This window comes from Gobio gobio, assembly GCF_949357685.1.
Source record: "Gobio gobio genome assembly, chromosome: 3".
NCBI classification, from domain to species: domain Eukaryota; kingdom Metazoa; phylum Chordata; class Actinopteri; order Cypriniformes; family Gobionidae; genus Gobio; species Gobio gobio.
In genome coordinates, this window is record NC_137099.1 from 34,051,194 (window position 1) to 34,075,313 (window position 24,120).

General features: G+C 38.4%; 4 protein-coding genes across 7 annotated transcripts in view; 2 read left to right on the forward strand and 2 right to left on the reverse strand.

Annotated features, from left to right (window-relative positions):
• The window catches only part of raph1b (Ras association (RalGDS/AF-6) and pleckstrin homology domains 1b), a 62,317-nt gene extending 54,257 nt beyond the window's left edge, over window positions 1–8,060 (forward strand). For 3 of the 4 annotated variants that reach the window (XM_079812905.1, XM_079812907.1, XM_079812906.1), the window contains 5 exons: window positions 103–213; window positions 1,091–1,189; window positions 1,375–1,495; window positions 1,691–1,833; window positions 3,922–8,060. In XM_079812905.1, the coding sequence (XP_079669031.1) occupies window positions 103–213; window positions 1,091–1,189; window positions 1,375–1,495; window positions 1,691–1,833; window positions 3,922–6,690 (3,243 nt within the window). In that variant the 3' untranslated portion in view covers window positions 6,691–8,060. The remainder of the gene's footprint in view (window positions 1–102; window positions 214–1,090; window positions 1,190–1,374; window positions 1,496–1,690; window positions 1,834–3,921) is intronic. The other variant, XM_079812908.1, reaches the window with a different exon arrangement.
• On the reverse strand, window positions 7,867–11,921 carry spp2 (secreted phosphoprotein 2). Its single transcript, XM_079812909.1, has 6 exons — window positions 11,809–11,921; window positions 11,553–11,674; window positions 10,167–10,289; window positions 8,859–8,966; window positions 8,512–8,557; window positions 7,867–8,420 (listed from the first exon to the last, which is right to left on the reverse strand). The coding sequence occupies exons 1-6, from the start codon at window positions 11,864–11,866 to the stop codon at window positions 8,293–8,295; spliced, it is 585 nt and encodes a 194-aa protein (XP_079669035.1). The 5' UTR covers window positions 11,867–11,921; the 3' UTR covers window positions 7,867–8,292.
• A 2,002-nt stretch (window positions 11,922–13,923) lies between these two features.
• alg11 (ALG11 alpha-1,2-mannosyltransferase) lies at window positions 13,924–19,033 on the reverse strand. Its single transcript, XM_079811753.1, has 5 exons — window positions 18,703–19,033; window positions 17,977–18,198; window positions 16,754–17,125; window positions 15,062–15,639; window positions 13,924–14,783 (listed from the first exon to the last, which is right to left on the reverse strand). Exons 1-5 carry the CDS (start codon window positions 18,747–18,749, stop codon window positions 14,500–14,502), a joined length of 1,503 nt encoding a protein of 500 aa, XP_079667879.1. The 5' UTR covers window positions 18,750–19,033; the 3' UTR covers window positions 13,924–14,499.
• A 171-nt stretch (window positions 19,034–19,204) lies between these two features.
• cpb2 (carboxypeptidase B2 (plasma)) lies at window positions 19,205–24,024 on the forward strand. Its single transcript, XM_079812910.1, has 11 exons — window positions 19,205–19,804; window positions 20,376–20,451; window positions 20,652–20,776; window positions 20,941–21,049; window positions 21,132–21,233; window positions 21,360–21,464; window positions 22,564–22,674; window positions 22,884–22,974; window positions 23,088–23,290; window positions 23,392–23,476; window positions 23,588–24,024. The coding sequence occupies exons 1-11, from the start codon at window positions 19,728–19,730 to the stop codon at window positions 23,773–23,775; spliced, it is 1,272 nt and encodes a 423-aa protein (XP_079669036.1). The 5' UTR covers window positions 19,205–19,727; the 3' UTR covers window positions 23,776–24,024.
• Window positions 24,025–24,120: the final 96 nt, after the last annotated feature.

The window sequence follows — 24,120 nt, forward strand, 5'->3', positions numbered from 1 at the left end:
CATTTCCTTCACTGTAAGCTATACAGAAAAAAAACTGTCCAAATTAACAACAGGCGACTAATAAATATAAAACAATATTAATGTTTATTTTGAACGCTGTAGGCTTCCAGGGATTTGGTGTGCTTCCTGCAGTTGGACCATGTTAATGTTTATTATGGTCAGGACTACCGAAGCAAGTACAAGGCCCCCACTGACTACTGCCTGGCCCTCAAGGTGTGTGTTGTGTGTGTGGGAGATGTTATAGCTTGTCTTCCTTAAGCTTCTTTAAATGGATGTGCTTTTGTTTGTTACCTTTTCTAAAACCGGATCATACTGACCCATGATCCAAGCCTGTGGTAAACATAACTTGATGATACTTTGATGTTTTGTTTTACAACATACACTGCACACCCTCATACCCCAAACTGCCTTATCTAGTTACTTATTAACATTTTCAAAAATGAAAATAACTGTTTCAAAATTCACATTTTCGCTACATGTGGGCTTAATTTACATTGCAGAACAAAACGTCAAACTATAGTCAAGTAATGTTTACTATAGGATTTATTTTACACATAAAAAAATGAAGGAACCAGCAGATAATTAGTCTTCCAGGTTCTGATGTCATACCTGAACCATTCTATTCTTTAGATTAGGGAACACATATTTACTATTAACTAGAAAACACATATTAAGACCATTATGACCATATTCTACATCCCCACCCTACCCCATACCAAAACATAACCACTAACACTAATAAGCAGTAATTGTGGGAAAACTCCTAGTTAATAGTGAACATGTGTTCCCTAATCTAAAGTGTTACCATTTTACACATTTATTTAGTATTCAGGAATGGAATGTTGGCTTTCTGGGATCCCATTTAAAGGTTTAAATTTGGTTTAAAATTTAAAAGATGGTTTGCCGTGAAGTCGCTAACTGTATGGACAGCTCATTGTGTGATTGTGTAACCGATGGCTTTGTATTACGCACATTGTTTAAACCCTTGTTGCTGCCCTCTAGTGGTTAATAAGTATTAGCAAGCCAAAGGAAATTTCTTGAACCATTGTTCCCTTCAATGTCTTGGTAACATTGTTGATTGTGCCCACAGCACCCTCAGATCCAGAAGAAGTCACAATATATCAAATACCTGTGCTGTGATGATGTCAGAACTCTACACCAATGGGTCAATGGGATTCGTATTGCTAAGGTAATCTGATAGCTTGTCTTGTCCTCTTGTCCTCTGGCCTCACAACATGCTCTTCTAGTACACGTTAATATGCCAGATTATTTATACCATTAACATTCTTCTGTATTTGAAAAATAACTTGTTGCCAGAGCTCATATTGTAAATTTCTTAAACTTAATCTCTGCATGTTGTTTTTTTATGCACAGTATGGGAAGCAGTTGTATGTGAACTACCAGGAAGCCATGAAGCGCACTGAAGCTGCCTATGACTGGTCTTCCCTCTCCAGCACCAGCATCAAGTCAGGAACAAGCTCAGTCAGTATACCTGGTGAGTAACTTAGACCTAATCACTGACTAATCCTTTATTTAAAAAAATGTCATGTTTTTCAACTGAAATTACTAGAAATATCATAGGCAATGGCAGTTCTGGAGTATTTCCCTTTTAATGGCATAATAGTGATTTGACTTGCATTACTGTAAGTGTATGGGTTATTGTTAATGTTTAATCTGTTTGTGCTTAAAGAGTCACAGTCAAACCACTCTAGCCAGACAGACAGTGGTATGTCCGATGGCACTTCGTCCTCCCATGCCCGCTCCCAGAGTGTGGTCAGTTCAATCTTCTCTGAGGCCTGGAAAAGAGGGACTCAAATAGAGGAGAGCACAAAGGTGAGTTGTCGTCTTTCTCTTTCTGTTCTGGAGAGATACATCTTGACTCTTTTTGTGTCACTCACTTTTAAACCTGTGTGACTTCCTTTCAATTGTGGAACACAAAAGGATTCTGAAGACTGTGCTGGTCACTTTTCTCCATGCTGTTACAATAAATTATGTAATAATTAATGCAATTATGTATTCAATCAATGATATCGAACACTTATAGCTTTGTATGAGAAACTAAGGTTTTCAGTCAATTGCATTTTTCATACAGTGCTATTGTATGGCTTAAAGGGGTCATAGAATGGTACATGCACTTTTACAAGTTGATTATAGGGAAATGTGTGTTGGCAGTGCCTGTACACAACCATCCTATAATGATAAAAATACATCCAGTGTTTTTTTTAATCTCCTTATATATTTTCCCCTGTCTCAAATCGAGCCGTCTGACCGTGTGACGTTATACGGTGTACGCCCCTCCTACGATTGTTGATTGACAGCAGCGTTTCAACACAGACCCGCCCTGAGCGAGCTGTCATCAGTCCGCCATTGTTGATACTCTGGAGCAGAATGGCGTTTAAGCGATTGTGGTGTTGTGTTCTTGGGTGTAATAACGAACACAGCAGTCATTTTGATGTTCCTAAATCCGAACCGCTGAAGACCCAGTGGCTGCAGTGCTGAGTTTTGTTTTAGAAGGGAATATTCCCCCCGATCAACGTCAATGTTTGCGCGAATCATTTCTCAGCAGACTGCTTTATAAATGAGCGTCAGTATAAAGCAGGTTTTGCTAATAAGCTGCTCTTGAAAAAAGGATCGTGTTCCTGCTGCACCTCAGGAAGATGTGAGTGTAACGTTTTATTAACCTTTATATTAATCTTTGCAAATCGCTTGCACGCTTCACGATGAATGAGGCTAAAGTTTACAGGGTAAGTTACATTACGGCATGCTTTCTGTGAATGACGTTCTCAATATAATTCATAATCCCACGTTTATAATGAACAACGCGTTATGTTTTTTATTACAAACTGTGTACTCGGGTGATAAAGTTAACGTGGCAACACTACACCAAGCTTACTTTTGTACATGGTTTATAACGGTGTCTGTTACTGATTAAGAAGTAATGTCAAAAAAAAATCTTATAACATCAATCTGTAAATGAACTAACATATACATCAGTAAACACATAGCATTCGTATCTCACTACGCTACTCTGCCAGTACAAAGATAGATCAAAGTGACATGACGTTAACCAACCATTCAGAAACGTCTTGTTCGAACTTCGATGGGTTCGTCATCTTGTTCCTGGTCCGACTCCGGTTCAAAATGATAAGGTTGCTCAGATGTGTCCTCAGAGACTCCCATTGCCATTATTTCTCGAAAATATACCCTCAACTGTTGTCAAGGCAACACTCCACGTGTGTTGTGTGGGGTCGAACCGAACGCCCCACAGAGCAGAGGGGGCGGGGTGAGCAAAGCTCATTATCATTTAAAGTCACATACACTGAAATGACTTGCTGAAAAGTGAGCTGGTTTTGACCAGGTAAAATGAGTGTTTTCTTACAATACTAATGAGAATTTTTAATTAAAGTATATTACAAACTTTTCATTTAGACACTAAAGAATCATATTAACTTGTACAAAAATTTAATTCTATGACCCCTTTAAGAAGAATTGGAATATAGTGCAAGTTGTATGGACCACTCTTATGGTCATTATTGAATCTTCAAATATTTAGTCCCCATTCTTTTTAACTGCATGAAAAATCTAAATTTCCCCATTTGTGTTCCACAGAACAAAAAGTCATACAGGTTTGTAACAACATGAAAGTGAGTGCTGAAATGTGAAAAAGTGAAAGTTTCATTTTTGGGTGACTTTTTCTTGTGTGCCAGTGGTTTTAAACCCAGTTGTAGGTGCCCCCCAAACTGTGCATTCCGAATGTCTAATTCTTGTGACACCAATGAGCTGATGTGATGATCAAAGTGTATTTGATTAGGGAGATACAAATATGAGGGGGAAATAAAGGCTTGAAAGAAATTCAATTAAGAAATAACATATTATTGATTCAACTTTATTTGTTGTTTGTTTGTTTGTTTTTTGGTTCAGGCAAGACCAGAATCAATCCGTTCTACCCATTCAAGCCATAGCACCCATTCTTCTCATCATGTGCCTCAACAGCAGCATCTACACTTACAGCAACAGCCACATCCGCATTCAATTCCACAGTCACGTGGGAGTGTCCACCAAGCCCCTACACAGGCAGTGCCACAGGCACCACCCCAAGCAACTCCAGCCCCGCCGCCTCCTCCTCCTCCTCCACCACCACCTCCCCCACCTCCTCCTATTACCAGTATTCCCCACCATGCCACTCCTACCATGTTTGCCAAATACAGCACTATCACTCGCCTGCAGAATGCCTCTCAGGGTATAAGTCCCCACAAACCTCAGCCTCAAATCCAGCAGCAAGTGCAACCAGTAGCACCGGCATCCAAACCACAATCAAACAATATTCCCCCAGGGGCTAACATCCCACCTCCTCCTCCTCCACCTCCACCTGCCTCAATGCCTCCACCAGGATCAGCCATGGCTGTTTTGAAGCTTGGTCCTCCAGCCCCAGCAGCAGTTTTACAGTCCTCACCTCCTTCCCCCTCACCTCCACCACCACCTCCTCCTCCCATAATACCCATGACGTCACAGCCTCTACCACCTCCTCCACCCAAAATGCCCATGATGTCACAGCCGCTACCACTTCCTCCTCCAAAAATGCCCATGCAGTCACAGCCTCTACCCCCTCCTCCTCTCATAATGCCCATGCAGTCACAGCCTCTACCACCTCCTCCTCTCATAATGCCCATGCAGTCACAGCCTCTACCACCTCCTCCTCTCATAATGCCCATGCAGTCACAGCCTCTACCACCTCCTCCTCTTATAATGCCCATGATGTCACAGCCTCTACCCCCTCCTCCTCCCAAAATGCCCCTGCAGTCGCAGCCTCTACCACCACCTCCTCTCAAAATGCCCATGATGTCACAGCCTCTACCACCTCCTCCTCTCATAATGCCCATGATGTCACAGCCTCTACCCCCTCCTCCTCTTATAATGCCCATGATGTCACAGCCTCTACCCCCTCCTCCTCCCAAAATGCCCATGCAGTCACAGCTTCTACCACCTCCTCCACCCATAGTGCCAATCCAGTCACACCCTTTACCACCTCCTCCACCCCCTATCCAAGCTAATGGCCTTCCCCCTCCTCCACCACCCTCAACAGTCAAGGCACCATTCAAAATCAATGGACTCAAGCAGGTTCTTGCCCACAAATTTCCCAATGTACCCCAGGATGTATTGCCCCCAGTCAATCAGACCCCTTCTCCTCCACCTCCACCACCTCCTCCACCACCACCTCCACCACCTGCACCTACACTCCCTCCTCAACAGCATGTTGCTTCAGCTCCAAATCCACCACCACCACCACCACCACCTCCACCTCCACCAGGCCCAATAAAGCTGCCAATTCAACCAACAGTTTTACCCAAAACATTCATTGGTGGATTTCTACCCCAAACAGCGCCTAAAACTTCATGTGGCATTCTTCCAGTAGCTCCATCACCTCAAGCTCCAGCGCCACCACCACCACCACCTCCCCCTCCTCCTCCTCCTCCTCCCCCTGCAACTCCAGCACCATTGAAGAACCAACCCCCACCAACACTACCCAAGCAGCACAGCATCTCCAAGACACTGCCCATTGCCAGCCAAACCTCATCAGTGCCATCTCTGGTTAAGCAGCTTGCTAGCCAGTTTCCAGTTGCATCTCCTGCAGTGGCCAATCAAGCAGAGAGTCACAAAGCTCCTCAGTCCCCACCTGCAGTGAAGGCTAAACCGAAATGGCAGCCTGTAGGTCAAGGCCAGCAGCAACAGCGGTCACCTGAGTTTCCACCACCTCCACCAGAGAGTACACTTGCTTTCCCTTCTCCCCCACCTCCACCACCACCACCACCTCCTCCTCCAGGTCCTACTCCTCCTCCTCCCCCTCCTCCTCCTCCGATGTCAGGCTCTCCTATCAGAAAGTCCCCCTCTGGCTCTACTGCAGGTGTCAAGAAACCTCCACCGACTCCTCAACGCAACATCAGCGCGAAGTACAATGCCTCTGTGGAGTACCAGGAGTCCCGCAAGAACTTGGTGAGCAAGTTTAACCCCAGTTCTGGATCTCCATCAACATCAACCTCCAGCATCTCACCCTCCAAAGAATTTTCTACAGGCCCACGGGCACCCCCTAAACCAGGGAAACTTAATCTGGCAAATCTTCCTTTGGCTTTGCAGAACAAATTTAATCAAAACCGCCAATCAACTGCAGACTTCCCATCCCCTCCACCCCCAGAGAATGAATTCTTCCCTCCTCCCCCGATGGAGTCTGACCTTCCACCACCACCACCCCTTCCAGGTGATCCAAATGGTGTGTCTCCGAAAATAGCCGTGGTCAATCCTCAGCCCCAGCCTGCTTGGGGCAAGAGTTCCCTGAAGAAGTCACAACCTCCAGTGTCACTCCGTTGTAACAACACTATTAGAGAGTCTCCACCACTCTCACCACCTTCCATTCCCCCATCTTCTCCCAAAGGCACCACGCAGCCCAACTTCTTCCAGGACCTTAACAAGACACTGAAACGCAAGTCTTCACGAGTCTTGGGAGACAAAGTGGACCCTGTGGCCACAATGGATGACATGGCTTTGCCACCACCTCCCCCTGAGCTTCTGAATGACCAACAGAGGCACAGTGGGAGTGGTTTCATGTCCGGGAATATCTCAGGCTATGCAACGCTACGGAAAGGGCCGCCTCCAGCCCCACCCAAGCGGGACCACAGCACCAAACTAACAAACTGAGACCGCTTCAACTTTTCTCGGACACTCTTGCTTGCTAATTTCATGTCTTACTCATGGAGTTGTAGAGGGGAAGCCATCATGTTGTTGATTATATGCTCAGCTTATTCTGTACAAAACGACTCAAGAAGTTTCAGCTTTACTGTGACTTTGTGACACTGCATCAGTTCCAGTTTCAAACAACTGAGTGATTCCACTTCAACACCTTAGTACTGCATGGAAGACAAAACTGCATAAAAAAAATGTATCTTATTGATTTTTGGGAAGACAAATGTTTTGAACGTTGGGGTCGGGTGGGATTTTTAATTTTGATTTTATATTTTATATTTCTTTTTATATTATTGATTATTTAATAATCTGAAGAGATTTTGTTATTTTAGACTGTTTTTTGTTTTTAAATAATTGGATGGTTATTGTTGTTTGAGGAGTATTAGATGGATAGGTTGATGTAGACTGTGTGTTTGGTTGGTATATTAGTACGGCACGACTTTCATCATTAAGTGGCAGATCCGGTGCTCAGTGGATACATCTAGCATCTATTCGGATCACTATTATTCTTTGAGCCACTTTAAGTGCGTTTTAATTGTAATTGTCAAAATTGTAACATGAAGGAGGAGTTGTTCAGGGAGTTGCCTCAATGTCTAGATCTGTAAGACTGTGGAATGTTTGCTTTTTTCTTTTTTTTAGACCTGTTTAAATTGTAGATATTCTCATTTGCTGCAGTATCTTTGTCTAGGTAAAACAAACGACTGCCTTGCTGTTCCTTGTTATTCCTTACTTCCTCTGGTGAACATTCAAAGCTGACTTTTACAAATTGTTCACCTATGAAGAGATGGACTTTGAAGTCATGTGACTGATTCACACAATAATTATTCACATAGATTTATCTTATATCCTGTATTATAACCTGTATTATTGGCTCATGAATACAGCCATGCCTTAAAAAGATTCTAGAACATGCGTATCAAACAACCTATAAAAATATTATCACCTTACAAAAAAGGGCCATTAAAACGTTACATTTTCCTGTTGGTTTTACCTGTCAAAGGATTCTGGCTGATTTTCCCCATTCAGACATGAAATGCAACTTCAGAATCTTACAGTAGGCACCAATCTATAATGGCTCTTGGCATATGTACAAACAAGTATGCATATTATCTCATGTCCACATTTCTTTTTGAAGAATTTGTTTATTGAATGTATTTACAATGTCATGAAACTTTTCAGGTTGTTGAGAAGTGACTAAATGAAGTTAATATTAAATTATTATCAGTATCCGGTCTTGATCCATTTAAGGTCTACGAACATCATGCTCTGCATACAGTATCTCTCTGCAAAATGTGTAATTTAAAATGAAATTATACATGTTGATATCCATGCTTCTGTTCTTTTCATTGGGTTTCTTGGGGAGGTTGATCCCAGCAGGTATCTATTCATATATACTTTTCATACAGCAAATAATAATCAGCAAAAAATGTTTTAGTGACAGCTAGTTATGGGTAGCCAGTGGCAAAATCTCTAGTACAGTAGTCTTTTCATTTAGCTTTATATTTGTAGCACCTTAATATTTGAATGAAGAATCTTCATGTGATTTCATTCTGCCGGTCAGTGATATGGCAGGTGATTGCTGAAATGGTCCCCACGAACATGGTTGGCTTCCCTGTTGTCGTGATGGCCCGTGTGAATTGGTGGTGCCACATTTATGGTTGGTGGTAAAGTTGAATATGTGCGGCCTACAAATATGTTAAGAGCATTATCAACATTGTGGTTACAATATTTATACACCTAATATGAAAGTGTGAAAGATTACATAAATTTGTTTACCTCTAGTCCCAAAATGATTTAAATCATAGTATAATCCTAATCTCCCCTGTTGGTAGAAATAAATGATCGTCAAATGATTTCATATTGCCCTTCTCAGCAACTTCAGGTTAATACATCAAATTATTTAATACTTAACATTAAGTGACATTGGTTCAACCTTCCATTATAAACTGAAATGGCTCAGAAAAACAACATCATTTGTGCTATCATTGTTTTCAATCATGTGCAACCTGTACATATCTGTTAACAACTCAAAAAAATGTGTTTTAGGGTTTCATAGCCCTTCAAAATCTGACTCTTATCTACTCATGCTAGCCCATGGTGAAACACTTTATGTTCACACTCACCTCCTCACTGGACTCCGAGCTCGAGCTGTCTGCTTTTGTGCATCTGAGAGAGATGATGTTAGTAAGCTCCTGAGTCACTCGTGCTCGGATATAGCACCCTGCCTCCGACTAAAACACCATGGGAATGGACAGGAATCAAATAAGATTCATGAAGGGGGAAATGCATTATACTGCTAATTTTACAAACCATTATGCAAAGTCGGTCCAGTCACTACAAAGCATTGTGGATATACACATTTTTACAAAATCACACAAAGGAAGAATTTGCTGATTTGGTGCTCAAGAGTCATGTATTGTTATCAATATTTAAAACAGTTGTGCTGCTTTATATTTTTCTGGAAACCTTGATGAATAGTGCAAAACAATAGACTTTTATAGATAGACATTTTGAATAGAATGTCAAATATGTGAATATTTTGTACATAATTCATAATTCTTCCAAAATAGTTATTTCTCTATGGTCTATAAAATAAAATGATTCAATTTGTACATTAAATACAAATATAGGTGCTATTTCATTCTCTTATCATTTAATGTTTCTAGACAACGTGTGTGTGTGTGTGTGTGTGAGTGATATTGATGGGTAATTTATATTGAAAATTACAATCACTCCCAACAGTTATTTACATAGTGCATCCGGTTTTCTACCACAGTTCAAATTCAAACACTGAATTGGAATTTAAAGGGGTCACGAATTGAGAAATCAACTTTCCCTTGAGCTTTTGATATATAAAAGGTCATCGCATTATACAAATATCCTGTAAGTTTCAGATCTGAAAACGTTCTTGTTAGTCAAAGAAAAGCTTTTATTGACAGCTGGCTCAATTAACATAATCTAGCTAATATTTATAATTTATTTATGTTTCACGTATATGTAACAAGCAAAAGTATCATAATGTACTTTAACTAACATAAAAAAAGGTCAGAAAGATATAAGTTCTGCTGTCGTTCATAAATACCAGTTTTACAATGAAAACATTATCATGTTGCTGGAAATAGAGTCATCAGTGTCCTTTACTGTCCTTACCAGTGCCTGAATACGTGTACACAATATACTGGTGCACGAGGAAGCTATAGGGAGCTTATTGAAAGATTGTATTACCTCTGTCAATTTAGTCTTGAATGTACACAGCCCTGGTACAATTGCACTGAGTTTTCTAACTACACCATTAGAGACAGTCTCAATATAAATAAGAGCACTGACTGCCTTGAAGTGTCAAACACCAGTTATCTATAGGCCAACCCAGACCGTAATCATGTCAATCGTCACATGATATTAATGTGAATGAAGACCTTAAGATAACTTACCACAAAAAATCCTTTGCGGTACATGCAGCCCTGAGGGTCGGTCCCAGAGGTCTTCTGGCACTCTGTCTCCCTAATGCCAAACCTCAGATGCAGATCAAATGTGTCCATTCCCAGAGGAACAATCTTAATATGAATAAAAGCAAATGATCAGTTATCACAGGACAATCACTGACAATAGGAAAGCTAGTATTGACTGCTATTGATATTTACTATTTATTTTGTTGTACTTTTTCTACCCATCCCTCAATCTTAAGGCTTTTCACACTGTGCTTAAGGTAACCCTGGGTTATTGTCCTTCTAAACCCCACTTTTAAAGTCACCATGAAATCAATTTTTTTATTATTATTATTATTATTATTATGGAATATCGCAGCATTTATTAGAAGTGATTTATCCGTGCAAGTTTTTTTTTCTTTCTTTTTTTCTGTGCCCTCGTAATGTTTTATCAAAATAACTTCCCTTTCTTCCTACAGCAACTTTGGTGTCATGTTTACTGGCGCGAGGGCGGGACAACCTGTCACTCACATGAAATCACAGCATTAGCGAACCACAACCGTCCAACGGTACAATCAAATCCGAATGGACAAAATCAAGTCGCACCCTACTTTTTTTTCTCACTCAAGAAGCCGTTTCACTGAGAAGCTGCTCACTGCAGAACAAATGGATGGAGGTTATGTCTAGCGAATATAATTTGGGCCTAATGGGTGGAGTTAGAATATCCAACCACACCCACCACACCGTAACCCTACAGACTACCTCCACCCCATTGAACCTCGAGAGAGAGAGAAGGAGCTGTAAGTCAATTGACTGTGCAGTGAGTACTACTCAGATACCGACATTAAACCTGAGTTGAGGAACGTTTCACACTTGTAATTTAGTAGTAGGGCTAGCATTGCTTTTTACCCAGTTATGAAACCCTGCTCCGGAGCACAGTAGTGCCAAACTTGTACAGTGTGAAATGATGCGGTGTTAAAATGTTATGACTAGATACTAGAAACCCAATCATGTGCCTCATATTCATGTGCCAGTCACAGAAACACCTCATGTTGCATAAACAGTACGTTTCAGCATTTGAGGGGGGAAATGTCAAATGATCAACTCAATTGAAGAGACCATTTCATTCTTACCTTTATAGTGTAAAGAACATTAACCCAGAGTTTAGGAACAGTGGGCAATTTATGCTCATTATAATTGTTAACCCTGGGTAAATTGTGAGCAATGTAAAACGTGGAGCAAGATTTTGAAAATTCCGTTTACCTGGGGTTTAGGATGACCCATGGTTAAGTGTGCAAATCCCAAGTTGATTAGATCCTATAGTCAGCCTACACCAGTTTTGCCAGATGCAGAAATAAAAGTTATTGTAATAGCGTGTAGGCTACTACTCACCCTCTTCACAGACGCCTTGGACACTCTGTAGAGGTGATTCCTGGCATAACGTGCATTGATCTGATTGAGGGCCATCTGTAGAGCATCGTCTGCTTTAGAGCTGAGCTCAAACAGAGGAAGGCCTATGGTTGCATGTCAGAGGACTTACATTTCAACAATGCAAAGTATAAAATCTGCATATCTTTTTCCATTGTTAATCAAATACTAACATGTTAGTCTTACCAGAGTACCATCAAATAATTATTCTTTAACTCACCTAAACCTCCCAACACCTGCAGGAGCAGATACAGAAAAACACAGCACCTCATTTTCATCTGTCAGTCAGACTGGATGCTCTTAGCACCAAGCAGTCCTGTTTTTAACCAGTATGGCTTTTAGTTCTCCTCCTCCTTTCCTAGTACAAGGTGTTGTTTAATTTGGCATGACTCTCCTATTCGTGCACATCTGCACGCTTGTTCAATGCTTGTTTTACTGATAATCTGATTTCAAAAATGACTGTGTACAATTAACTGTAAAGATGTTGGTTGCATGTGGATGCAGTTGGATGTACTTGAAAGCAGTCTAAACTACACAGTGCACTAATCAAATTAATTAACTGCTTTATAGTAAATTAATCATTAATTAATTCATGTTACCCATATATGACAATTATATTTAAAAATGCACATAACTACTTTAAAATGCTATAAAAAATGTCACCTTATAATTTACAGTAAAACACGGTTACTGAGGTTTCTGCATGATTGATTGCATATTTTATTTAAATAGTTCATTTGATTTTCTTGATTATTGTGTTTTTCAGTATAATAGGTTGATTTATATTCTGAGATGAAGAATTCAAAGAGCTGAATTTGACATAGCAAGGAACACATTTCTGTTACACTTTTTTCTTAACAATAACTAAAACTGCTCATTTGCCCTCTACTCTTAGAAAAGTGAGATGCAATCGATTATTGCAAAGTAACCGTAGCAGGCCTCTTGTGATCAGTATGAAGTTGCTTTCGTTTCCTACTTTGTAGGTCAAAGGGGAGCTGAACAGCGGAATGTACAGTTCAAGCTGTCTAGAGGACTATGTGGCTAGTAAATAATTACAAACAAGAACATGGGGAGTGAGGAATTCAAGATTTATTGATGAGATCAAGAGATTTTCTTGACAGTGAATTGATTTGACTGACGAAAAGCAAACAGTGAATAGACATCTAATTTTGTCATAAGCCAAGATGAAATCTGCCATCTTAACAATTAGTAGTTTTGAACTCCTATTATCATGAGATGCAGAGAACTGGTTACAGCTTGCTCTAGTTAATATTTCTCAGGGTTGCAATAGTCAATTTCTGTATAGGCACAGACCTAACAGTCTGTTAAACAAAATTTTTGGAACTTTTACACAGCTATTGTCCAGGAATAATGATACTTGTGTTCAAAGTTCATTGAACATGTTGACAGTTTGTGACACCATTTCTCAATAATGAAAATGTTTCCACACTTTATGAGGTTGTTACAATGGAATTTGTCATTAACAGCTTGTTACAGAATTAGGAAACAGCAGAAATATCAAACTATTGTTTGGCCCAAAAAATATTGCAATTAATAAATTATATTATAAATATTAAATTATAAGTTTAAGTCATACATTTTAAACATAAAAAAACTTGCACTGATTGTTGAAAAAAAATACCCTTGTTGCTTGAAGCATTCTTAAATTTTTAGTCACTGATGTTCAGGTGTTTGTAGAAACTGTCTCCATTTTCTCACTTGGTTCTATTGTGCTATCTATCTAGTTGTGATTACCAGAAGATATAAGGTTTATAAGTGTTAATTCTCAGTAATGTTTGAAGATACTAAACGCTATGTAGATAAAAAATTATTTCTTCCTATGAGTCAGTATCAATATTTATCAACCAATTGTCAAATAAATAAAAATTTTATAACATGAGATGAATCAGATTACTACCGACAGGCAGGTGGATGAGGCCGTCTTTATCATGAGAAAACTTCCTAAACCTAAATATTCATTATCTAGAGGAACATCCAGATTTTAAAAGCTAAATAAGAATTCTGTTAACTGACTATTTAAATACTCTCAACCCTCTCAGTTCCCCCATCTTGTCCCGGAGTACTATGCCCTGTTTAATTTGGCCCCTCTCTGTCTCTTTCCTATCTAGTCTAGACAGACACACACTGTTTCCCTTACCCAGAATCTGTGCTCCTGTGATGCCTTTTCTGAATATAGCAGTTATATTGTAAAATGAATTCTTATCTGTTGGTTAGATTATACAAAATGTTTGGACAGCTCTATGTGACAATGATAAGAATTGATCACAGCTGTCTAATGTAATAACTGGGTATCATGTAATAATTACACAGAAATAGTGTTATATTTCCAGCCCACCACTCGTATATAATTTATTGTAAAAAACAAAAAAAACATTTAATCAACATACAGCACTATTTAAAACAAAATATCACATTTTTGATCATTTGTAGTTTCAACTCTTTGAAACCTATTACAACAATAAAGCAAAACAAACCTATTATAATTATAAACTATATTTATCATTTAAATAAATGTACATAAAACAGATAAGACAAAACAGCATGTTTTAAATGAAACAAAATCACCTGCTTTCTGTTCATCCTCAGTGTGTAACTCTTTCATTCAATGTCACTCTTGCCTTTAAGTTAAAGCAGAAGGTGGAATCTCACCAGAACCAGCATTTCCCAAGATGCATCCCTTACCTTAGTGATGTTTCCTAATTAAAGAGCAAATGTTCACAAGACATGCGAGTATGAATTGCTCACTTCTGCTCTAGACACAGAATGATTCATAGTCAGCATAATAGGGCCAGCACAAGCTTGTGAACTAGACTGAACTATATCGGGCTGATTCACAATAGCCAGGACAGAGACATGGTGAGAGTACCATGACCCCCCTCGTCCATCAATCTCATAGTCTCAGTGTTGACATTAGAGGCTCCACGGCTGCAAGAAATGAACCTTCAAACTCCTGGTCTGAGAAGCGAGTGACGGACAGACGGGCCCGGCGTCGGATCTCTAACTGAGCTGCAGGAGTCATAGAAAGGATTCGCTCCATAGCGTCTGCATAGGTGTCTTCATCATCTGCCAGGAAGCCGGTTGGACCGCCCTCATAAGGAACTACAATGTCCAACTTCGGACCACCAGATTTGTGAGCCAGAATGATTGTTCCTGCAGCCATACACTCCACTACACCTGCAGAGATATGGAAGATGATAAGTGTTCTCAGCGTAACAGTCATGTACATGCATAACTGTGGAGAAACAAAAAATAACACTTTACAACAAGCTCTCGTTTTTAACATTAGTTAATGCATCATCTCACATTAATTAACAATGAAACATACATTTAACTTTACAGCATTTTTTTAAACCGTGTAAATGTTCGTTAATAAAAATTTAACTAATATTGACAGATACAACTTTTGACCTTAACATTTTTTAAAAATGAGAGCATGATATTCATTATCTTACCAATACCGAAATGTTCATTCCACATTGTGTGCAACCCAATCGTGGCATCTGTTAAATCTTTCTTCAGTTCCTCAAATGGGATATTGAGTTTAAACTCCACCCTGTCTGCCATGCCCAGCTCCTGACACAATCCCCTCAGCATCAGTACCCTGTCTTCATCTTCCTGGTTACGACATCCACCAATCAACACCAGCTTCACGGTGTCTCGACCGGCAGGCTCCGCCCCCTTCCTGTCCAGAAGTTTTCTAAAAGCCCTGATCTGCAGCTGATGGTCTTTTTCAGGCCGGAACTGACCCACCGAGACCACACAGTGACACTTCTTGCCTTCTTTCTCTTCGTTCTCTTCTGCAAAAGGGATGTCCAGGAAGGCCTGAACGTCACACGGTGGGTAGACCACATTCGTGCGGTTAGGAGCGCGCCACAGAGCCAGAATGTGACCTAACGTCCAGGTGGAATTTACCATGACCACTTCACTACAGGAGCCGGCTAGACCGTACAGCAGTGCGAAGACACAGTAGTAAATCACTTTGATGGCACTCAGTACAGGGTTACTGGAGATGTAGTCTGCATTATTGAACCTAGAATGCACAAATGTAATTAAAAATGTATATAAGGCAATAGTATACAATATCATTCAATATTTCGTTTTTTGATAGTCTCTTCTGCTCATTAATAAAAGGCTGCATTTATTTGATCAAAAATAGAGTAAAACAGTAACATTGTGAAATAGTATTACTGTTTAAAATGACTGTTCTATTTGAATATCTTTTAAAAATATAATTTATTCCTGTGAGGGCAAAGCTGAATTTTCAGCATCATTACTCCTGTCTTCAGATCCTTCAGATATGCTGATTTGGTGCACAAGAAAAATTCTAATTATTATCAATGTTGAAAACAGTTGTGCTACCTAATATTTTTGTGGAAAACGTGGTTTTCATTTTTTAAGTTCAAATGAACTGCATTTATTTGAAATAGTAACACTGTAAATGTCTATACTGTTACTTTTGATCAAATTGATTGATAAGTATTTATTCCCTTTAATAAAAAAATAAAATACTGACCCCAAAATTTTGAACGATAGTTTACAAATGTAATTAATTATACACATGAAACAATTCATGCACCATACATAACAACTGGAAAATATAACAAATATTACATCAACATTTCAAAAGGAAAGTAATTTCAGAAGACTATATTTTCTTTGAAATACTGTGCACTAATATTCTACACAACATTCTACAGCCAGACACTCCTAGTTTTTTGTGAATTTCAGGATTCCAGAAGTTCTAACAGCTGAATGTTTTTCACAGTTCCTACTCATTTCACTATTCAACTCGTTCATAATTTACTGGATAAAGATTGAGGATAATGATTATTTTTTTTTTTATCTTAAATCAAACTGTTAAAATATTTTAGAGCGTTGGCATAATTCGAAAAACATTATTATTATTATAAAAATGTCCATGAAATTAAGATTTTCCAGGTCTAGAATTACACTTTGAAAACTTATTTTAGCTGTTGTAAATTTGTTCAGAACTACTGCACTTACTGCAAATTAAGAATGTAAACAGGGTCAGTTTTGAACTAGAATACAGTCATAATGGAGTTCTTTTAACCCCTACATCAGGTTTTGAATCATTAAACATTAAACAGTGGAATCACATAAATTCAGTAACATAAATGACGAACCTTGGGTTTCTTTCTCGAACCACAGACAGCATGTCAGTGCTGATGGTTGGGTAGTGCACATAGCTTCCCACATGACATCCACCCAGATAACGGAACACAGGTAAGGTGAAGGCATAGCCCATTGAATCAATGTAGAGGTCTGGAACAAACTCAGTCAAGGCCTCCCACCCCAGGAAGATGGAGCCCACGCTCTGCCCCAGAAGGGTGAAGTGTGGGTAGAGATTTGCCTCCACCAGGAGACGATGTTTCAAGAAGACAAACTTAACGGCTCTGGGGAGTCTGATGTTGAAACGCCGCCGTGCCCCATCTAAAATCTCTTCTGCCGTCACACCCTGATCACCTGTGTAGACCACGAAGGAAACATCTGGGTACCTGTGTAAATATACAGGAATCAAAAAGAATCCTGAAATGAATCCTGATATCATGAGTAGTCTTTCATTATTTAATAAGCTGATCTAAGCATTTCAAGACAGCTTCAGTCAAATGCAGAACTTGATATACTTATATAAGGGTCAGTGACGTACCATGCTCACTTTGCTGTCCTAAGCAATTTCAAAATATAAGACTAGCTTTTAAATCAAAATATGCCTAGTAGCGATTCAATTATATAGACTTTTCCTACATTTTTCATGAGCAATTATATTTTAAGACAATATTCAAAATGTCATGCACGATAACGGTCCACACCTAAAGTAAAACGAAATAAATAAATCCATCCATCCATCCATCCATCACAAAGCAAGAAATGACAATCACAGTGATCTAGAACTAATTTTATATATTAATGATATATCAATAATTTAATTGTAATACTTGAAAGACTTGTATCCCTACACTAGGATTTCAATTTCATTCAGGATAACAGACATTCTAGGGCAGGTTTCATCCTGATTCATAGTGATGTCAATTGTAAATAAATAAATAAATAAATAAAGAATAAACCTTGGCTTTTTGATCTGGTAGAAGTTATCATCATATATGGATTCATTATAAATGTTATTCTGTATTACATTTTCAATGACTAGAATCAATAAACCATACAACAAAGTATGTAACTTAAAAATACAATCTAAAAAAATATTTCAATATGGTTTAAAATGATTTAAATTATGGTTTTAGTGTTTGTTATTTGTATGCTTTGCTTTCACTCCTTATTTGTCACTGACCCATAAATGTCTAGCCAAATAAATGGCACACTCTTACGTGCTGTGAAATATTCTAACCTGTTTTGAAGAGCACGTAAAGCACACCACAGCACTCTCTCTCCTCCTCCTCCTGCATTGCAGTATGGGTGGAAGAAGGCCACGGCAGGCCGGCCATCCTGAGCTCTCCTGGTCTTCCTCTTCATCTGCAGCCAGGTTCTCACCGCCATGATGAAGAGGAAGAGGATGGCTGTCAGGACAAGACTCAGGTAGAAGCATGGTAACAGCAGTGACCACAGTAACCTGTGGAAGGCAAAAGTCACAAACAATAATCCCTCTTTTCCATTAATATCAGTTGACATACAATAGGTTTCCTATTACAAAGTTAGTGTATGGACAAGATCACAAAACTTATTCTAAAGTACAATGTTACAGATTTTCTTATATTCTTTTAACCAGCTATACGTCCTATAACATTGTTCGTACGGATTAATAAGCGTTCTAAGCCACCTGTAAATGAGCATGTGACTATATAAAATCCTTCAACGTCCTTTAGAAATACTTGCGAATGGCTTAAGTATTGAACTTATATGAAATTTACAAATTAACATCCATCACTGTTTTATAAATGTTTAAATATACATATACATGTATCCATTCATTCATTCTAAACAGAAAATAAACCGAGAGTAGATTTTAATATACATTCGTACAGTAACTGCATGTCTGAGTTCACTGGATTTCACATATTCGACACTAGCTTACACAATCTATAAAAATTAACAAATACTTTAATGTTATTATTACCTGATTAAATCACACAGACAGAGAGAGAAGTGATCGTGCGGTAACATCTTCACCAAAATGACAACACACCACAAAGTCTCTCGTCAGAACCCGGAAGTGCTTCTTCCTCTCCTTCTTCTTCATTTAGTTTTATGGCCGATTGCAACCATAACTTATCAGGTGCATACCGCCACCTACTGCATGAAGCGTGGATTTAAGGTTCAATGAAACTATTTAACATTATAATATTAAAAAAACACCTTATATCCTATTGTACACCCCTATATCTTTCTGTCCGAAATGCTTCGGTCGGCTGCTGTTTTTTGTTTTTCACTTTTTCTAGTATTTAATCGCGGTGGGCAAAGAGCGTTTTCGCCACCTACTGCACTGGAGCCTAAATGGTCATCCGTTTCGTTTCTGGATTCAGCGTCCTGTTGTAAAAAATACGTTCTTGGCTGCCACCTAGTGTTAAGATTTATGGTCGAGTTCTGCCCTATACACAGAGAAAAAAGGTGTCAAAATTGTACCTTCAGTGGTACATCAGCTTGTCAATGGGGCAGTACTCTTTGCCATGTAGGGGACTGGTATAAGGTATATTGGTCAAGGACATCTTTGATCTTTGTACCCTTTTTACCCCTAAAAGGTGCATATTAGTACCTTAGAGTGCAAATACATACCTTAAGTTGCTACTGTGAACCTTTTTGTGGTAAAAAGGTACAAATATGTCCTTATAAGGGTACTGCCCCAGTGACGAGCTGTTGTAGCCCTAAAGGTACAATTTTGACACCTTTTTTTCTCCGTGTGCTAACCTATGATGCTAACAGCAAGAAATGTTAAAATGTGCTATTAAAACTTTTGTTTTCGTATCATACTTAAATAAATAAATAAAAATGTGGTTCTTATAAACATTTAACAAACAAAATTTTGAAATACACCAAGCCAATTCAAAGTTTAACCAGTAAACAAACAGTTCTAGATCAATACTGGCCTCTTACCACAAGTCTACATTATTGCACAAACTATTTGGAGACGGAACAAACAAAAAAATGAGGCCCCTAATACAACTGGCTTACTTGATATGTTTTAACGTCTTTCTTGAGAAATGTATCTGCAAATTGGAACAGTAAGTCATTTCTCTCTCTTTTTTTTCTAAAATAATGCATTATACGGTTGTATTTTTATTAACTTGAGTTGTTGCCTGTAGCAACACCCAGAACCAAAAACCTCTTAATTTAGAAACATCATTTAGTAGGCTAAAATGCTTTTCCTAGTATTTTATAATTGTTTATTGTAATCAATGTGAAAGCTCACTAAATAATGAAGCTTACTGGAGAAAAAACATACCATTTATGCAAGTTTTGACAGATTTTATTTATTAACAAGTTTTTTATTAACATTTAAATATTCTTGGGTAATGATAATAGATTATGTGCATTCATCTATTAAATGTGAATATACAAACATTGGAGCTCTGATGGATTATTAAAATACTACAAGTAGGCTAATAATTTTATATTATGATGTTATGACAGCCAAAAGTTTGAAATAAACAGAAAATGGTGCCTTTGCTGAAGTGGTTATTGTGAGTTACAAACTTGTTAAACTTGCATAATGCTTCTATTTTTCCCCATTCATCTATATATAATGCCTACATCTAACAATTAAAATGATGTTGTTTCCCTATTCATACACAGTGACCAGGTTTTGTCCATCACTGTATCCACACAGGAACATGTGGACACAGTGCGGAACATGACAAGTCACAATGAGGTGAGAGGTTATTCATTGCCATCTGTTGACTGGCATTCTGTCAGAGGACGATTGTAAATATCAAATTTGAGATGCAATATCTATACTGTAGATTTTGAGTTACACTAGAAGTCAAGTAAGAAATTCATTGGTTTGATTTATTGAACTCTGCTCCTGTGAGTTTCAGCTAACACGTAAACCTATGTTCTGTGCTTGTTCAGACAGTATTGTGGCAACCTGCTTCGCCCAGTTACATTACAACTAATAGTGAGGTTCACCTTTACATTCAATCAACAAGTGTGGAGTTTGTCACTGAACTCCTACGCAAACATGGCATTACTTACAGGTATGCAAATCTGTTCAGTTTGGTGTATGGTGTTCTATGAGGTATTTACTTATTATGATTATTTAAATGAGATATTTAGGATGTTTATTATGCTTCGAATTGATATGATGTCTGCATATGTTAAAAAGCAAATTACTCAAATCTGATTTTTGATATTTGTGCAGAGTTCTTTTGGAAAACACACCAGCACTGGTTGAGATGCAGACCAGAAACGACACGTCAGATCCCCGGAGTGGAGGCGTGTTCTATGAGAGATATCATTCCTTAGAAGATGTAAACTGACAAATCTTAGAACATTTACCTCATCCTCATTCATTTAACTGAAAATGACAAATTGACCAACATTTTTTCTCAGATCTATTACTGGATAAATAAGACCAAGCAAGATCATTCAGACATGGTGAAAGTTATTCTTATTGGGTCATCTTCTGAGAAGCGTCCACTCTATGTTATAAAGGTACACTCATTGTACACTCATTTTTGTACTAGAGATCTGAGTGTTCTTTGAATATGTTTTTTTCAGACATTGACACATTCATAATTTAAATTATGACTTGTCTCGTTGTCTATCTTCATGCTGCAGTTGTCAGGCAGGAGAGATGCGGTGAAGAGGGCCATGTGGATGGACTGTGGGATTCATGCACGGGAGTGGATCGCTCCAGCCTTTTGCATGTGGTTTGTCAAATATGTCAGTATGAAGTGTTCAATATCCTTTCAGCATTATAGCTTAACCTAAGCTGTCTGTGTCATGCTTTTCTTCACACTTTTTTTGCCAAGTAGGGGGTGTAACGATACCCTCATGTCATAATTCGATACATATCCCGATGCTGAACTCACGATACAAAATTATTGCAATACTCCAAGACGTGGTAAAAGGTTAACAATTTTTTTACTGTTGATTAAAATTCTAAATGTGGTATTACCTTGAGGGTGAAAATAAATAGTATTGGACTTGGTGCCAGTAACCCAATGCACAGGACAATGGTGACGCCAAAATAAAAATATTAGATGATTCTGAAGCTGAAAATGCTGAATTATTTTAGATGAATGCTTGTCACTGACTAGATATATTTAAAATAATGTAGGCCACTTTTTAGTGGTAACATAAGATATTTGGCATTGGCAATACCTCAAATCTGATTGGTTGATTGGAATGTTGTTCCAGGATCAACAAAGATGCTTTCCATTTGCACATGATTTGTATAAAACTGTATATGGATTAAACCCTTAAATTACATCTTGAAGAGTCCTACATCATTTTGAGCTTTGCATGTTAAACTGTATATTTTTTTTGCCAGTCTCCAAGGCAGATATCACAATCTTGGCTAGTGCACTATAAAGCCATATTAGCGTTGGCCACATCAAGGCGACATTAGCAAATTAGCAGTTTTGGAAATATTTGTTTCCTGTTTCGGTTGCGTTCACATTTCCATTTGCATGTGTTTGGCTCAATCCACACTGACCATTATGACAATATGCTTCCCAATTCTTCCTGTTAAAATTCCAGAAAAACTTGAGTTAACTTTGAGTTTGCGCCATTTCAGCAACAGAACCCTGTCATCTTCTCCTCTTGCTATTCCATTTGGTGGATTTGTTTTTCTCTTGTTAATAATGGATTACCTTGCTTGACCGTGTGGTTCTGCTTTATTTGACCTTGACACACAGCAGATTGACAAATACACATTTACAAGCTTACACGACCAGTAGTAAATTGGAGCAAATGACAGCATGTATGGGAAATCTAAAGGAAAGTTGTTTTTCTGTTTTGTTTTGTTTTGTTTTGCCAGGCGCTAGAATTTTACAACCAGAACACTGAAATCACAGAGATGTTGAATAACATGGACATTTACGTCTTGACAGTGATGAACCCAGATGGATACAAGTACACATGGACAACAGTAATGTTTAAATTGTTGTTGTTATTATTATTATCAGTGCATTTCTTGCTGTTAGAATTATAATAACATGTAGTTGTGTATTATTCATTTCCTTGAATTGGAAAAACTGAATTTATCACTAACTTTTTCTTGATCCAAGATCCACAGTACTTATTCTAAAAACTCCTCATGGCATTAATCTTATTTACTATTTCTCATTTACCAAACAGGATCGTATGTGGAGGAAAAACCGCTCTGATAACAAAGACAGCGAGTGTGCTGGAGCCGATTTGAACAGAAATTTTGATGCTAACTGGTGCAGTAAGCTCCAAATACCGAACCTTCATTAAAAACACTTACAATTTTACTTCTAAAGACATTTTCGTTTTGAACTGATATTACTCCTGGTTTAATTATTTCACTCTGTTCTAAAGCGAAGGGTGCCTCCAGTAATCCATGTGATCCTACATATTGCGGTCAGTTCCCAGAGTCTGAGCCAGAGACCCAGGCTGTGGCACAGTTCCTGCGCTCCCATAAGGACACAGTCAAGCTGTACCTCTCCATTCACTCCTACTCTCAGATGCTTCTGTTTCCTTACTCCTGTTCCTATGATGAGGTTCTAAACCACAATGAGTTGGTGTGTGAAAACGTTCATGCATGAGCATTTGTGTGTGTATATATACAGTATATATATATTTACTTCTACAATAATTTTTTTTGTGTGTTTCTTTCTGACAGTTTGATCTTGTTAAGGAGGCCTCAACAAAAATACGCAGATACTACAGGAATATCTATAAATATGGCCCCGGTGCAAAAACCATTTGTAAGCTTTCTGTCTATTCTTAGAATACAAATATTTTATTGTTAACTATATTTGAACTTTTGCCTGTTTCTGTTTCTTTGTTATGTTAATACTCTGTTTTTCTTTCACAAGATTTAGCCCCAGGAGGCTCCGATGACTGGGCATATAATCTTGGGATAAAATATTCCTTCACCTTTGAACTTCAGGATCGTGGTCGATATGGGTTTCTTCTTCCACCCAGCTTTATCCCTCAGGCCTGTAACGAGGCTCTGCTGGCAGCAAAGATCATAGCCTTACACGTGATCAAGAAAACTCAATGAAGGGCTTCCAACAACCTGAGCACACTACAGATTCAGATTCTTAACTTTTAGTCTTCACTAAACAAAATGCATACTTAAAATGCGCTAACATCAATTGAGAAAACACATGTATGTAATAATTCATATTAATTAAAATATTTTCTGAGAGTGAGGTTATTGTTATGTGTGTATGCAAGTGTGTCCTAATATACCAAGTAGCCATAATTTACTACACCACAATAAAACATTGTTCACTTGGTGTTGGCCTCTAATATGCTTGTTGATACTTTAGTTGCAGAAAAATGGTCAAGAAAACAAACAAGTGGAAGATCTTATGAATATGCAAGGTCTATATGCTAATATGCC

Bases quoted from the DNA above. Each gene is read 5' to 3' on its own strand.
- cpb2 (XM_079812910.1), top strand. From the start codon at position 19,728: ATGAGGCCCCTAATACAACTGGCTTACTTGATATGTTTTAACGTCTTT. The intron at 20,777-20,940 runs GTATGCAAATCT...ATATTTGTGCAG, and splicing joins AAACATGGCATTACTTACAG to AGTTCTTTTGGAAAACACAC. The intron at 21,234-21,359 runs GTACACTCATTG...TTCATGCTGCAG, and splicing joins GTCCACTCTATGTTATAAAG to TTGTCAGGCAGGAGAGATGC.
- spp2 (XM_079812909.1), bottom strand. From the start codon at position 11,866: ATGAAAATGAGGTGCTGTGTTTTTCTGTATCTGCTCCTGCAGGTGTTG. The intron at 11,675-11,808 runs GTGAGTTAAAGA...ATGCAACCATAG, and splicing joins GCAGGTGTTGGGAGGTTTAG to GCCTTCCTCTGTTTGAGCTC. The intron at 8,421-8,511 runs GTAAACAAATTT...ACATATTTGTAG, and splicing joins AAATCATTTTGGGACTAGAG to GCCGCACATATTCAACTTTA.
- alg11 (XM_079811753.1), bottom strand. From the start codon at position 18,749: ATGTTACCGCACGATCACTTCTCTCTCTGTCTGTGTGATTTAATCAG. The intron at 15,640-16,753 runs GTTCGTCATTTA...TGTGCATTCTAG, and splicing joins GTTCGAGAAAGAAACCCAAG to GTTCAATAATGCAGACTACA. The intron at 14,784-15,061 runs GTAAGATAATGA...ATATCTCTGCAG, and splicing joins GAATGAACATTTCGGTATTG to GTGTAGTGGAGTGTATGGCT.